At 54.5% G+C, this 14,149-nt stretch overlaps 2 protein-coding genes across 2 annotated transcripts; one reads left to right on the top strand and one right to left on the bottom strand.

The window, feature by feature from the left end:
* The first annotated feature begins 5,052 nt into the window (after nt 1–5,052).
* On the top strand, nt 5,053–6,960 carry LBX2 (ladybird homeobox 2). The gene is made up of 2 exons (XM_086327715.1): nt 5,053–5,398; nt 6,466–6,960. Exons 1-2 carry the CDS (start codon nt 5,194–5,196, stop codon nt 6,849–6,851), a joined length of 591 nt encoding a protein of 196 aa, XP_086183841.1. The 5' UTR covers nt 5,053–5,193; the 3' UTR covers nt 6,852–6,960.
* Nucleotides 6,961–9,565: 2,605 nt separating this feature from the next.
* TTC31 (tetratricopeptide repeat domain 31) lies at nt 9,566–13,543 on the bottom strand (the record flags this gene model as incomplete). The annotated part of the gene is given in 12 exon segments (XM_086327714.1): nt 9,566–11,201; nt 11,381–11,407; nt 11,409–11,460; nt 11,462–11,481; nt 11,690–11,736; nt 11,739–11,803; nt 11,898–11,988; nt 12,067–12,119; nt 12,428–12,638; nt 12,746–12,808; nt 12,898–12,988; nt 13,424–13,543. Coding segments are annotated over 12 exon segments (1,128 nt in total), but the record flags the coding sequence as incomplete, so codon positions are not given.
* Between the last annotated feature and the right edge of the window lie 606 nt (nt 13,544–14,149).

Raw genomic sequence — 14,149 nt, 5'->3', positions numbered from 1 at the left:
AGAAGAGTGATATTTTAAAGAAAATACAAAGAACTGCACCATGGGAGGAGACTTTAAAAAAAAATGGGATGCAAGAACACATTGGGGATCGTCACAGTTGGAAACCTGCTGTCCATGTGAGATTCAGGTGCCTGGGCTAGGTGAAGCCAGGGTGTGGAGAGGGTGGTTGAGGAGAAGGGAACTGGTTCCCAGAAAGGCCACCTTTTAGGAACAAGAAGGAAGCAGCAGGGTGAGAACTCTATTGAGTAGTTTAGCAATCATTCCTTGTCAGTTTGAGCCAGACAGTAACAAAGGAGGGAACTGGAGGCCAAAGCAAGGTGTTCCTCCTGTAAGAAGCTAATGGGCTGCTGTGGAATCCGGGACAAGCTAAATGGTGCAGGCAGCATAGATGTTGCCAGAACCTGATGTTAAAGCCTAAATCTGGCGCTGGCCAAAGTCTGACGGTATGAGTTCAAGGGGGTCGCTGAGCATAGCTTGTGAGGGCTGAAGGTGCCTGAGCTTCCCTAGATGGAGACTGGGTGGCAGAGGACTTGGGAAAGGGGTTAGTGGAAAACCCTTAACTGGCCAGAGGAGCCAGAGACTCCGGGGGCAAAAAACCTGAGCTCTCTCCCAGGACACAGCAGGCCAGGGCTTTGCTCCCCATGGATGAAGCTTGTAGGCCAAAAGAAAGGCCTATGTGGAGGGATTGCAGACGCAAGGCAGAGCCCTAGGTACAAGCTGGGCAGGGAACAGGGCCCAGGGTGGACACTGCCTGGGCACAATTCCCTCCTCGTACCATATCCAGGATTCCTGAATCTCCGATGCTTCAGAACTCATGCCTGATTTGTATCCCCCACCCCCTGCCCCCAGCTGTTCTTGAAAGCATAAATTCACCTCCTCCAGAAAACCTTTCCTCAGTCAGAATCAGGCCTTCTTCCAGAGTCTTTGGCCTGCCTCCACACCAGCACATATCTCAAGGATTTTGATTAATTATATCTATCCCAGGGTTCCCTATTCTCTTCTCCCCGAATATAAGCTCTGGGTAGTCCCAGGCCCACTCAAGCCACAGTATTCAGATTGTTCTCAAGGCATTTGTGTGTGAAATGGCATTTCCAAGGCAGGTGGGGTGGGGTAGTGGAGGTAAGGAGAATGGAAATACCCCTGGGGACTTTTTCTGGCATAATAGTCCAGTTGGGGCTTGGCGGCAGCTTGATGTCTAGCAGGCCCAATCAGAAGATAACTCTGGGGGAGACCTGAGAACCAAGCCTTAGGATGAGGCCTTTCATGACACATGACATGCAGCCAAGAAGCCCCAGAAGGCACTCAGGCCTGGATCTGGGGTGGCATGGCTCCCTGCCTGACCCCCAGCTCAGCAGAGCCTTCTTTTTTCAGCAGCAGTGGCAGCTGGCTGATGCAGGCCATTTGCAGGTACCTCGCCATTCTCTAGCTATGGGTCCATTACTGCGCTCCCCAGCCTGCCCCACACAGATCCTGCCCCTCGGAATCACTTCGGTCTCTATCTGTGCCAGGGTGGGCAAGTCAAGCCCGCAGTGCTCTTGGGCTCAGTGGCCCAGAACCCACATGCCTGCTCAGAGAAGCAGCTGTAGGGCTGCCCCAGCATGCTCCCAGTTGCCCCAGACCTCATGGGGTGCCAGGGTGGAAATGTCAGTCCTCACCTGCAGGGCCAAGCTTGCCCGTGCTCCTGATGCCCTTTCTCACCAAGCTCTTTTCGTGGTCCACGTTCACCTGGGCACTGAGACTTGCTCTCCCCCTTTGGCACAGAGGAGTACAGGTCCCTCTCAGGCTGGTCCCTCTCCCAGGACTTGGAGGTGAGCGATGGTAAGGAGACAGGGAAAAGGGACTTCCCTGGGACAGTGCGCCTCAAGGGGTATGCCAGTGTCGGGCTGTGGTGGAGGTGGTGAGCATCCCACTGCTCCCCCACCCCAGCCTGCAGACCCCCCGAGTTGGCAGCAATTGCATGGAGAATTTTGTAAAAGGCCTAAAGAACGCACAGACCCAGCGTTCTGGAAGTAAGGAAGATTTATGTCTGAATCGGGTCACTCTGCATTAACGTTTTCTGAAAGAGAAAACCATCCCAGAGGTGTGTGAAATGGAAGGACTTCCGGCCCCAGCTCTTCTGTCTGGAGTTTCTTCATTTAAACACTCATGGCCCTCTCATCCTGGTTAACAGGTTTTCTCTAAGATGGGGGGATGGTGAGGAGAAGCACGCCTCTTGGGGCTGTCCTTCTCGGTCGTCCACCACCCCTAGGAGGTTATTCTGAGGATCCTCGTCCCCGCTTCTCTCACTCACAGAACTCAGAGAAACGTGTACGGTGGGAAATCCAGGGGCCTGAAGGCCATTTATTGAGCCGATATCAAGAAGAGGGGGTACATCGGGGGTAGGCCTGGGTAGAGGCATCTACAAGATGAGAGGGTGAAATGGACAAAGGCAAGTCAGAGATGCAGTGGCAGGGAATGAGAAATAAGATGGGGGTGATGGGGAAAGGGAATTCTGAAAGAGGGTGGTGGGTGTGTGTGAGAAGGCATCCTTAAGTGGGAGTGGAGGTGTCTTCTGAAGAGAAAGTGAGAAAGAGGGGATCTCTACCAAGTGAGGGAGCAGAGGGCCCCCGAATGTCCTCTGAAGGGACAATGGGGAGAATCCATCAAAGAAGGGGAGTGGCAGGCAGGAATGTAGGCTCAAGTCCTTCTCTAAGGACCCAGGGCAGAGAGGCTGGGGCCATGGGGATGGGTGATACGGCAGGAAGAGGTGCACTGGAGCGCAGCCACTGTCAAGTTGGGCTTGGGGGAAGCCTAGGAGACAGCTGAACACCCCCTCCTCAACCCAGGTTTAATCTCTTAATCTCCCTCATTAATCATCCCCCTCCTCCTACACCCCTCAGAGGATCTGGTTTCTCCCCAGCTCAGGTTCCAGGGGCTTTGCTGGGAAAAGTCCCCTCCTGAGGCCCCACAATTGTCTGGACAAATCCCTGGCTGCTGGGATGACCTTAGCTGGGCTCTGCTGTCAGCAACCTCTTCCCTTGACTAGTCTCTCCTTCCCTCTCCTCCCCAAAACCCACATCTGGGGATTGCCCAAGCCCATTGTCCAACCCCTTCTGTAAGCCTGGCGGCAAGGGGAAAAGGTTGAGAGACAGAAGGGGAGGAAAGCAAAGGCCCTTCAGGAGCGCTCCACAAGAACACACAAGAGTAACTAAGAGCAGAAGAGATGACATAAAAGCTACATAGAAGATGCATGAGTAAAGGTCACAGTGTCTTTTTGGTGGCAGGACATGAGCTAGGCAGTTCCTACAGCCTCCCTAGAAAAACCTTCTTTGCAGACTAAGTGAAACCACCAGCATGGTTCGGAGGGCTGAGGCCTCCTGCCTCTCTGCCACCTGCCACCATTAATAATCAGTTAACAAGGTCCTGAGGCCTCTCAGCTTTCCACTGTCTGCTCTCTGACCCAACAGTGGGCCCACTGGGCTGAGTTTATTGCTTAGGCTGCCATGAAGGTACTATGTGAGTATCTGGGTGTGTCTTAGGGGACGGGGAGTGTCATTGGAGGGAGTCCTTTATCAAGAAGACCCTGTGTTTCTCCACCTTTGTTGGATGTGGACTAGGTCAATGCCTCCGGTTACATGAGGTTCCCTGACCCCCATTATCAAAGTGCCTTCCTGTTCTTGTCAAGGAATCTTTATCCAGGTGTCTTGGCTCTCCCAAGCTCTGTTTGGTGCACCCCATCTTCAGGCTCCACTTGCCCCAGAGCAGACAGGTGGACTCAGGGGATCACAGCACAAATCGTGGGAGGAAGTCTACAGAGAAGGTGACCAGGAGGGACTTCATGGCACTGTTTGAAGAAAACAGAAAACCCCGCGTTCCCTAGGAATGGTGAGTTCCCCAGGAGTGGCAGGGCTTCTCTGCCTCTGTGATGTGACCTATGAACAAAATCCTTGCCCTGTTGAACCTTCACTGGTGAGCAGTGCTGTCCCAGAGCTGCCTTCTTCCTACAGTGGAAGGATGTGGTGTGAGCCCAGGACTAAAATAAGTGTGGGAGAGAAGGAAGACGGGACTCAGATAAAATAGAAAAGAATATCCCTGGTCTTAGAATTTGCAGTTGGGTTTGTAGGGGTTCTGTCTCCAGATCTGGTTGGGTAGATGAAGTCTGCCCTTGAGGTTACTCTTCTACAGTGAGTGGCCCTGATGCTCTGGGGCAGTGAGTGGTTCCCACTGTTGCAGATGCTGGGTGGTTTTTGGGCCTCTCCAGACTGAAGGACCCATACTCCAACTATAGGAGCTTAATAGGAAGACAAAGACAGACAGATCGACTGATAGATGGAAAGACTAATCAGGAGGCCCTCTGTGGAGGCCAGTCTTCACTGGCCTCCTGGGCAGTAACAGCAGCTCTGGTTTGCTGTGTTCTCTTTCCTGAGATCCAGGTCTCCGGCCGGTTCTCCGTGTGTTTAGACTTCCTCGAGGCCTCTGAGACGTGGCAGGACGGCCTTGGATTCGGCCAGAGAGCCAGAAGAATCCACTCACCTGCGCTTGCTTCCCCGTGGCATCCCCAGAATCCCCGGTTACAGTCGCCCTGCCCTCCGGTCCTTCCAAGTCTCCAGTCCCCCAGCCCCCAGCGCCGCGCTAATAACTTCCAGCCGCCGGACCTCTTTAAGAGAGTTCCGCAGGGGTGGGGCGGGACGAGGGGGCCAGGTCAGGAGATAGAGGTTCTTACTAGGTGAGGCTGGGGACCCTACCACTGTCAGCTCTGCTCTTCCTTCTTGAAATTTCGCAAATCCCCAGCCGTTGGGGCCAGGGAAGGCAATTTTATTGCCGACGACTTTATGAGCCAGAGCTGCGGCTAGGCGGGGAGTCTGTGGTACACAGAATCTAGGGGCCGCCCAGGACGGGCCCAGCCCGAGTGTGCACTGGGCCGCGTCTGGCAGCGCAGAGTAGCCCTGCGGCCCGGCCTGGCGGGTAGTTCAGCCGGTTTCTCTCCGCACCTCCCCACCCTGTAGAAATACCGCTGCCGGGACGTCTACCAGCTCCAGACCCACCGCGGACCTGGGGTGGGGGGTGGGGGCGCAGGAGGAGGGGCACACAGGCTCGGGCCCAGCGCGGGGGGCGGGTCCGAGGCGGGGGGCCCAGATCGGGAGCCGCGCTGGGGCCCAGGCAGCTGCGGAGCCGAGCGCGGCAGGCGGCTGGCCCGCCACAGCCCCGCTGGCCATGAGCTCGGGATCCGAGCCCCGGACACCCCTGACATCCTTCAGCATCGCAGACATCCTAGGCTCGTGCATGATTCCCCGAAGGCCCTCTGTGTCGCGGCCTCCAGAGTCGAACCAGGGTCCCACGTCGCCGCTGTGCGCGCTGGAGGAGCTGACTAGTAAAACTTTCCGCGGACTTGACGGGCACACACCGCAGCCCTCTGAAGGTATAATTCTGGCGAGGTCGCACACTGTGACTTGGCCTTCTCCCCATTCCTCTCTTCCAGGTTCCTGGTCTCGAACCCTCGTTCATCCTGGCCGCTACCCTAACCTGCACCCTGCCCGCGGCCCATGTGCCGGGGTTTGCCTCTTCCTCTCCTCCCCTCCCCGCCGTTAGTTCTCAGGCTCCGCTGCCGCTCCTGGAGGCCGTCAGCCCCGGGGGAAAGGACCAGACTGTCGAGAACTGAGCGACCCTTGGGTCCGTTCGCTGTAGGCGGAGCAATCGCGACAGAGAAAGGCCGGAGAGGAGACAAAAGGCTGTAAATAAGTGAGCTAGGGTTAGGACCGCAAAGAAAATGCTGGGAGGTGAGGCTCGGGCCTCGCCGGGTGACCAAGCTCCGCTCCAAGCTGCTCTCTTCTCGAGAGGGCTGAAGGAGCAGAGGGGCCCTAGAGCCGCAAGGGCCGCGGGACTCTGGACTCTGCTTTTCCTCGCCCTTTGTACCCCACTCTCCCCCTTTTGGGCCCGAAGAGAGTGTGCTTGTGTCATCCAAAACGAATAAGCCCAGAATGCCCGACACCCACGAGTTTAAAACAGGGCATGATCAGGGTTCTGTTACAGAACCCTGGCTGGCTAGGGTTCTGCCAGCTGGCTGCCCCTACTCTGACCATGGTCGGCCCCCGCCACTGGTGCCGGCCTGATCTGCAAGTCCGCTCCAGCAAGGGCTCCGGAAGGCCTCAGAGTCCCCGCCCTGTACTCCAGACGGTGCGCCCGTTCTCCTCTGGCTTGTCCCGCCTTCCTCCCAGTCCCCCGACCCCGCGAGATGCCCTCATCCTTCTGCCTCCCAAGGGTACCCTGAGGCCGGCTCCACTTTGCGCCCCACCCCCCGGGCTGAAACACCACCGTCGCCCCTCGAAAAGTTCGGGAAGGGTCCGCGGCTCTGGCTCGGGTTCGCCTTCTGGCTCCGCACCAAACCTCCCCCCTCTCTGACTTGACCCCACGCCCGCTTCTCCTCGAGGACCGAAGTCTGACTCCCCCAGGCTAGGATCCTGGCTGACCCCCACCCTGTCCCCGCAGGCCGCGCGGCCCCAGGCGCGCTGGGCTCTGGCCAGGCTGGCCGCAGACGACGGAAGTCACGCACGGCGTTCACCGCGCAGCAGGTGCTGGAGCTGGAGCGGCGCTTCGTCTTTCAGAAGTACCTGGCGCCGTCCGAGCGCGACGGGCTGGCGTCTCGGCTCGGCTTGGCCAACGCGCAGGTCGTCACGTGGTTCCAGAACCGGCGCGCCAAGCTCAAGCGCGACGTGGAGGAGATGCGCGCCGACCTGGCCTCGCTGCGCTCGCTGTCCCCAGAAGCCCAGTGCCGCCTCGCGCTGCCGGACGGCGCCCCTGGCCTCGGCCCTGGCCCCGCCCGGCCTGACTCTGAGCTCCACCTTTCTGACGAGGAGATACAGGTGGACGATTGAAGGCAAAGCTGCCTCGAGGGCTCTGCGGCGCTGACCTCCGCGCCCCCGCGCCCTGTCCGGGTTCCGGGGTAGGAGGGAGGGTGTCGATCCGCGCCCCTTCCGGCTCACAGTCCAGACGCCCACCTTCCCCGATTGCTGAGAATAAAGTCCAGACTTTGCTGCTGCTGCTGCTGCTGCTGCTGCTGCTAAGTCGCTTCAGTCGTGTCCGACTTTGCGACCCCATAGACGGCAGCCCACCAGGCTCCCCCGTCCTTAGGATTCTTCAGGCAAGAACACTGGAGTGGGTTGCCATTTCCTTCTTCAATGCATGAAAGTGAAAAGTGAAAGTGAAGACGCTCAGTCGTATCCGACTCTTAGTGACCCCATGGACTGCAGCCTACCAGGCTCCTCCGTCCATGGGATTTTCCAGGCAAGAGTACTGGAGTGGGGTGCCATTGCCTTCTCGCAGCACTCCTCAATCCTGGCGCCCAGAGCAAAACCTCCTGATTATTGCGAAGATTCCATGCTTTGCACTGTGCCGAGCGCTGTAAATCCGATGTTTCCTTTAACTCTCATAGCAACCCTATAAGGTAGGTGATACGGTTATGTCCGTTTTACAAAAGAAGAACCCCTAAATCAGGATGTAGACCCAGGCATCCAGCCAGCCTTCAGATCTGGTGCTTGTCAGCTTTCTGCTCCAGGGACGCTGGGTGAGGGGAAGGGCACTGGACTCTGATAGCTGCCAACCCCTCCTTTAGCCCCCGCCTTGGGGCTTCCCTGGTAGCTCAGCTGGTAAAGAACCCGCCTGCAATGCAGGAGACACAGGTTCGATTCCTGGGTCGGGAAGATCCGCTGGCGAAGGGATAGGCTACCAACTCCAGTATTCTTGGGCTTCCCTGGTGGCTCAACTGGTAAAGAATCCACCTGCAATGCGAGAGACCCCGATTTTATTCCTGGGTTGGGAAGATTCCCCAAGGAAGGGAAAAGCTATCCCTACTCCAGTATTCTGGCCTGGAGAATTCCATGGACTGTATAGTTCATGAGGTCTCAAAGAGCTGGACACAACTAAGCGACTTTCACGTCACTTCTCTTCAGAGGTCGCCTTAGTTCCAGAACGCCACTCGGGGTTTGATCCGCCGCCGCCTGGCAGACCTTGCACCTAACAGACTGGTGCCAGAGTGACAGCGTCCCACCTGCCTCTCCTCCTTCCCCACCCTGAGGCCATTTGTTAATAGGGTCCCGACTTTTGTCTTTTTCCCCAGGAGAGTCCTACACTGAGACCCAGGCAAAGTGATAAGTGCTGGGAGAGGTGACGTACCCCTGCTTCTGGGACCTCCACCCCACCTTGCGCTGGTGGGAAAATGTCCCCACCAGGATGATGGTGGTGGCCCCGGGACGGTGGGGAGGACTGATCCTACACTCTGAGGCAGAGCTTGGGGTAGCTGCTTGCCGGGTAGAGAGCCCAGCCCACCTCCTCCAGCAGGCTTTCCTGAGATAATTTCTAAGGCTGCTGATTAATCATCCTCCCACATGTGATGGGGAGGGAGTGCAGGTCTTCCCTGAGCTGGCCATCCTGGTTCTTGGTTAGGTGCCTTCCTGCTTCCCCATCATTGACTGGAACAGATAATGACTACTAACTAGTATAGAGCTAAGAACCTGTCATCTATCATGTACAAAAAGTATTCTTTGCACCTGTGTTGCCTCTTCAGTACACATATACAACACACACATACCTCCCCTGGTTCCTGTTCAGGATCCCTTCTGTATTCCCTTCATGCTCTTCTAAAGTCTGCCTTTCTGGAAACTTTAAATTGGAATGACCAACTCATTCGTGTTTGCCTAGGACTTTCCCAGTTTTAGCACAGAAAGTTCCACACCTTTGGAAATCCCTGTCTCAGGAAAACCACGATGTTCGGTCATTCTGCTTTGTTTAAGGCACTGGGTCAGAACCCTACCAGTTAGCAGTGTGAGTGTGGGATAAAGTGGAGGCAAGGTGTCAGGAGTCCTATGGCTCTTGGGGAAGATTCAAGCCTAGGACAGTCTAAGAGGCACTGGGGAGGGGACATTGCTTTTGAGAGGCTAGAACCCTCCTCTACTTAAGGCTTCCTAAATAGAATTTAGAAGCCCAGGGCTGCCACCTCTTATAATCAAGCCTTGAATAAACAAAACTCAAACCTGTAACACCAAAATAGCCTCTTGGATGGGTGTCTCCTCTCCTAGGTCCTAGAGCTGCTGCTGCTGCTGCTGCTGCTGAGTCACTTCAATCATGTCTGACTCTGTGTGATCCTATGGGCTGTAGCGCACCAGGCTCCTCTGTCCATGGGATTCTCTAGGCAAGGGTACTTGAGTAGGTTGCCATGCCCTCCTCCAGGGGATCTTCCCAACCCAGGGATCAAATGTCTCCCGCATTTCAGGCAGATTCTTTACCTCGGAACCACCAGGGAAGCCCAGGTCCAAGAACAGACCTTCTCAAATATCAGGATGCCTCAGAATCACCTGGAGGGCTTACTGAAACATAAACTGTTGCGCCCTACTCTTAGTTTCTGATTCAGAAGGCCTAGGGTGGGCCTGAGAATTTGCATTTGTGAAAAGTTGCCAGGCGACACTGATGCTACTGGCACAGGGGACGTGCTTTGCGAACCTCAGTCCCACAAACTCCGGCACTTTGTGAGATAAGTGGCAGTTCAGTTACAGCCCTCTCTTTCTGGTGTCGGAATCATGAATGTGTAGGACAATTTCAGATAAAAATCAGTTTATTGAACACTCACTATGTTCCAGACTTTTGGTAGGTATTTTCTCACACTTTCTCTTTCAGCCCTCATAGCAGCCCTGTGAGGTAGGGATTGCCCACATTGTACAGAAGAGGAAACTGACGCACAGGTGTTAAGAAATCTGCCCAAGGCGACACAACTTGTAATGACAGCCTGCATTCCGCCATACAGTATTTAAGAGGCCTGCAACTGTAAACAAAAGAATCTGGGAAGGCCTTAAACAAAGGAGGTGTCTCAGAGCCACCTATCTCTAGGTACAAATGGTGTTGAGTAAGACCCATAGGGCAGCAAGAGTCATTTATCCTGATAAACCGTTCTCCAAAGAAAAGCATTCTGGGAGGCCTGCAGATCCACATTTTAATGAACTGAGAGTCCCAAGCAGAGCCAGGGAGGAACCAGCCAGGAGGAGCTGTCAAGATCTTAGAGGAAAAACTAGAAGGAGGTCGTGTTTCTTATAGAGAAATTAGAGAATTTTAGTTTTTTTTAGGGGCAGTGATCCTGGGTAGAAAAACGAAGTAAATTCACATGGGGGAAATGCTGGTTACAATGCCCAGCGCTGGAGTGGAGAAAGAGTAAAACCAAAGGAGCAGAAGCCTGTGTATCTGCTGAGGCTCCATCAGCGTGAGAGCCAGTAGGTGGGGTATATGGAGATGTATGGATTCTGCCAGCTCCAGGAAGGGGCTGGTAAGGGGCTTCCCAAATGCATACCCTTGGTGAATCTTCTAGCAGTGGAAGGAGGTGAGCATCAGAACCACTGGACAAAGGAGAGGTCAGAATATGCGTAGAAGTGTGGACAGGAAGCAAGGTATGAGAACTGAGGCTGGAGAGGACAGGGTAAGAACTGGGATTAGGAAGAAGTGGGCTTCCATCAAGCTGCAGATCAAGACTTAGGCCTTATTCATCACTGTGACCCCATTCCTGAGCACAGAGCTCTGGCTGGTGAGTTCCCCAAGACCAAGAGCAAGCTTCAGATGCCCCTACAGACAGGTCTGTTATAGTCTCAGAATCTGAATTTTTGTATAGATCTCTTCTTGAGCCTTGGGGGATTTTATTTTTCCTTACTGCTCCCAGAAGCCATCTGCTTAAAAACCAAAGAAAGGCTATTTCAGTGGATGCAGAGAAAGGAGCCCTGCATTCACTCTGTGTCAAGAGGTATGACTGTCTCTGTGTCAAGAGGTATGACTGCCAGCCTGTTCCCATCCATGGTTTTAGAGTACAGGTCTCACAACGTGCAATGAACTGCTCCTACACCGTGTCCTTTATCCCCGTGGGATGCACACATGGCCCTGCCTTATCAGGGACAGGTTCTCCTTCATCTGGTGTGAGGTAGATGCTGGGGCCCAAGTTCCAGGATGCCCCAGCCCTCTGAGGAGTCCTGGAGGTGGAGAGGACCGGGTCTTCTGCTCTGAGTCTGGGGGAAGGACCAGACTGGCTCAGGTTGGGGATGATGCAAGGGTGGAGATAGAAGGCCAGAGGCCCTTGGGGCAGTACTTCCAGGGCAACTGCAGAAGAGGCTTAAAGGCCCCAGCTCAACATGGAAAAATGGATGGAGAAATTCAGTTGACGGAGGCAGCCCAGAGATTCCTCTTCGCTGGTACTGCTGAGGAAGGAGAGAGGGGCCACTGGACACCTTCCAGCAGGGCTGCCCATGCCCCCCTTATCCTATGCATCCTGTACCCTTTACCTGTCTGAGGCAGAAAGCAGCACCACTTGTGATTGCAATCTCGGCCAGTTCTCTCTGTTGCCCTCTCAGCATAAGAGCGGGCCTGATCCCCTTACCAGGGTGACTTGCAGGAGGCAGGAATGTTAGCTCCCAGACTGCGTCAGGCTGGGACCCGCCTCTCAGAGTCTCCAGAACACACCGCTGCCTCTTCAAAATGCTTTGGTCCCAGAGGAATTAGAAAGCAGAAGGTTGAGGTGTCAGCGAAGTCAAGGAATGTTAAAACTTCCCTTTTCTCAAACTGGCTCCAGCTCCTAGTACCACTAGCACATTTTGGTAATAGCTTAACTAGAAAATGTCAATGTACACCTGATCCCCACCCCATCCCACCCAAATTCCTCTTCTGCTTCCAACCTCAGACCCATTACCTGCAGTACCATCAAGGCCTTGCCCAGGCGGAAGAGGCCCCAGGGGCTACATCAGTCAGGGCTCACACCGGCTGATCCAGCCATTCACTGCAGAATGAGCAATTTCCAAATAACCTGATAAAAAATAAAGTGGGCCAAAGTCTGGGTCCTTGGCACCCCACCTTGCCCTGATAGCTCAGCACAAAGGCCACCCCCACCCCCCACCTACTAGTGGTCCTGGGGGTTGAGCTTCAAGACTCAGGTGAAAAGGACCATGGCCTTGTGGTAGAAACCATTTTGAGCAAAGCTGGTACCCAACTCTGGGGAGAAGGGAGAGTGGGAAGTTCAGATGGGGCTATCCTAGGGAGGGATGGGTGAGGAAGGAGAAAGAATCTCACTTGCCAGCTCCTGGCTCTATTGTAAGGCAGCTGCCAGCAGTCCTGGAGATAACCTAGGGATGGGAAGCAAAGTCAAGGCCTCAGCCTCCCCAAATCCTTCTCCTTTGTCCAAACACTTTGCATCATGCAACGCATGGAGTCCTCATGACAGTTCTGCAAGATCGAATCAGCCCTACTTTCCTGTAGAGGAAACTACCCTGGGTCAGGGGGACAGTGATGGATCTTGATCCCTGGTGTCTCAACCTTGGGGCCAGAGAACTCCTTCTACTAGTCACTGCCCTCAACCCTTAGTAGATCACCTCTCTTCCCAAAGCCCTCTGGCACCCCTTCCCCTGGTTCTAGCTGAGGTTCTTCCGCCCACCTCCTCACCTCTGCCTTATGACTCTGCCTAGGGCTCTCTTCTTTTGGAGTACTTCCTTCCTCCCGGTTCATCTTTTCTTGGAGACCCAGGCTTCTGCCTTGGGGCTAATGACTTAGTCCCTTTTCTCTGTGGGCATTGAGGGGTCAATCTCCAACCTTGCTGAAAGCCAGAGACACAAAAGTACTATTAACAGATAGATCCAGTGAGTCTTGTGAGCAGAAAGGAAAGTTAAGGAAGGGCAGGGATGACGTATGTCCTGGAGTAGTGGAAGGAGAGGGCAGGCGGAGACCATGAAGGGAAGGAGGGAGGCTCTTTCTTCTTCCTCACTACACTGTCCCTGAGCTGAGTTCCCAGAGCTGGACGGGGGTCTCCCATCGCCATCTGTAACGGCCTCGGCCTGAAGGGAAGGTGAATAGCTAGAGTTGGGATCAGCTTGAGCTGCCTGCTTTTCCAGTCCCACCTCCTGGCACTTGGTGCTCTTGGGATCTGCCTGCAGACATTCGTGTTGGACTCCCTGCCATCCTTCTCCAAGTACTCTCTTCGCTTCTGATCCTTTTGACGCTGTGGTAACAATGACAAAGAAGAGGAGGACGTATTTTGAGCACTATACTTAAACATCCACACACATCCACAAACAAAATTTGTAACTTGAGACCAGCTCTTCATGTGGACAATATATACTATATGCCATGTTACTGGGCTAAAAGTTTTGCATACACTATGTCACTTAATCTTGAAGCTCTCTGAGGTAGGTTTTGTTGTCATCCTCATTTTACATGTGAAAAAGCAGATTAGACAGTCACCAGGCAGAGGGCTCCTAGAAAGCAGGCAGATTCCAGCCCAGGCAGCAGAGTGTGACTCTACAACCACTGCACCAAATGGCCTCCAGGAGACCCTCCCGTCCCTGAGCCCTGCTGGCCCCCCAGCCATCCTCAGTTCTTTCCTACTCCCGCCCCCAAATCCCTCAGGGCTCCCACTCCTTTGCCCTCCAGCTACCTTCTTCCAGAGTCTTTTCTTCTCTGCTTTCTCTTTCACACGCTCCTCCTCAGGCATCAGCTCCTTAGCAGGTTGCTTGGCTTCCTGGAGGATCCTTCTCCACAAGCCATCATTTCTTGATCATTTCTCCATCAAAGAAAACCCACTATGTCCTGGGATGGGAAGGGGAAGGGAGGCTGGTATTGTGGGGAACTCTGAGACAGGGCAAGGAGCTTGGCTGGGTTAACCTCTCCACCACGGCAACCACAAACTAGCTACCCAGCCTGGAGAATTTGACAGGCCAACCTCTCCCTGCTCAGCATCTCAAAACACGCTGCTGGCTTTCATGGTGTTATCGCCTCCCTTCACTAATTCTCCTGCTTTCCCAAGGGCTGAAGGTAGCATTCAGCCCAGCCCTCTTCAGCATCCTGTCCCTACTCAGCCACAGTGAGGCCCCTGAGATGGAGCCCTCTTACCTGCTCTTCCAGCTCTGTCCCCTGTCATATCCTTGAGTATGAACATCCCCATATAATCCACCCTGGGGCTAGCTCAGTGCCTAAATGAGTGCCACAGTTCCTGGTTGGCCCCTTCCCTGCACTTTATGTGTTTCTTCCCCAAACCAAGTTCTCAGCAATTACGCCCTGTCTCAAAATTTTCCAGTAATCCTCCAATGCCAGGGCCACAGGCAAGATTGAGTCTAGCCTGGGACTTGGACCCTTCCAAAAAGCCCCCGGCTAAGCTTTCCAG

Source organism: Bos grunniens, chromosome 11 (assembly GCF_055505025.1).
Source record: "Bos grunniens cultivar Pamir isolate PY7600 chromosome 11, Bosgru_T2T1.0, whole genome shotgun sequence".
NCBI classification, from domain to species: domain Eukaryota; kingdom Metazoa; phylum Chordata; class Mammalia; order Artiodactyla; family Bovidae; genus Bos; species Bos grunniens.
The sequence above is the reverse complement of the archived record's forward strand: the minus strand, read 5'-3'. Positions and strand labels throughout refer to the sequence as shown.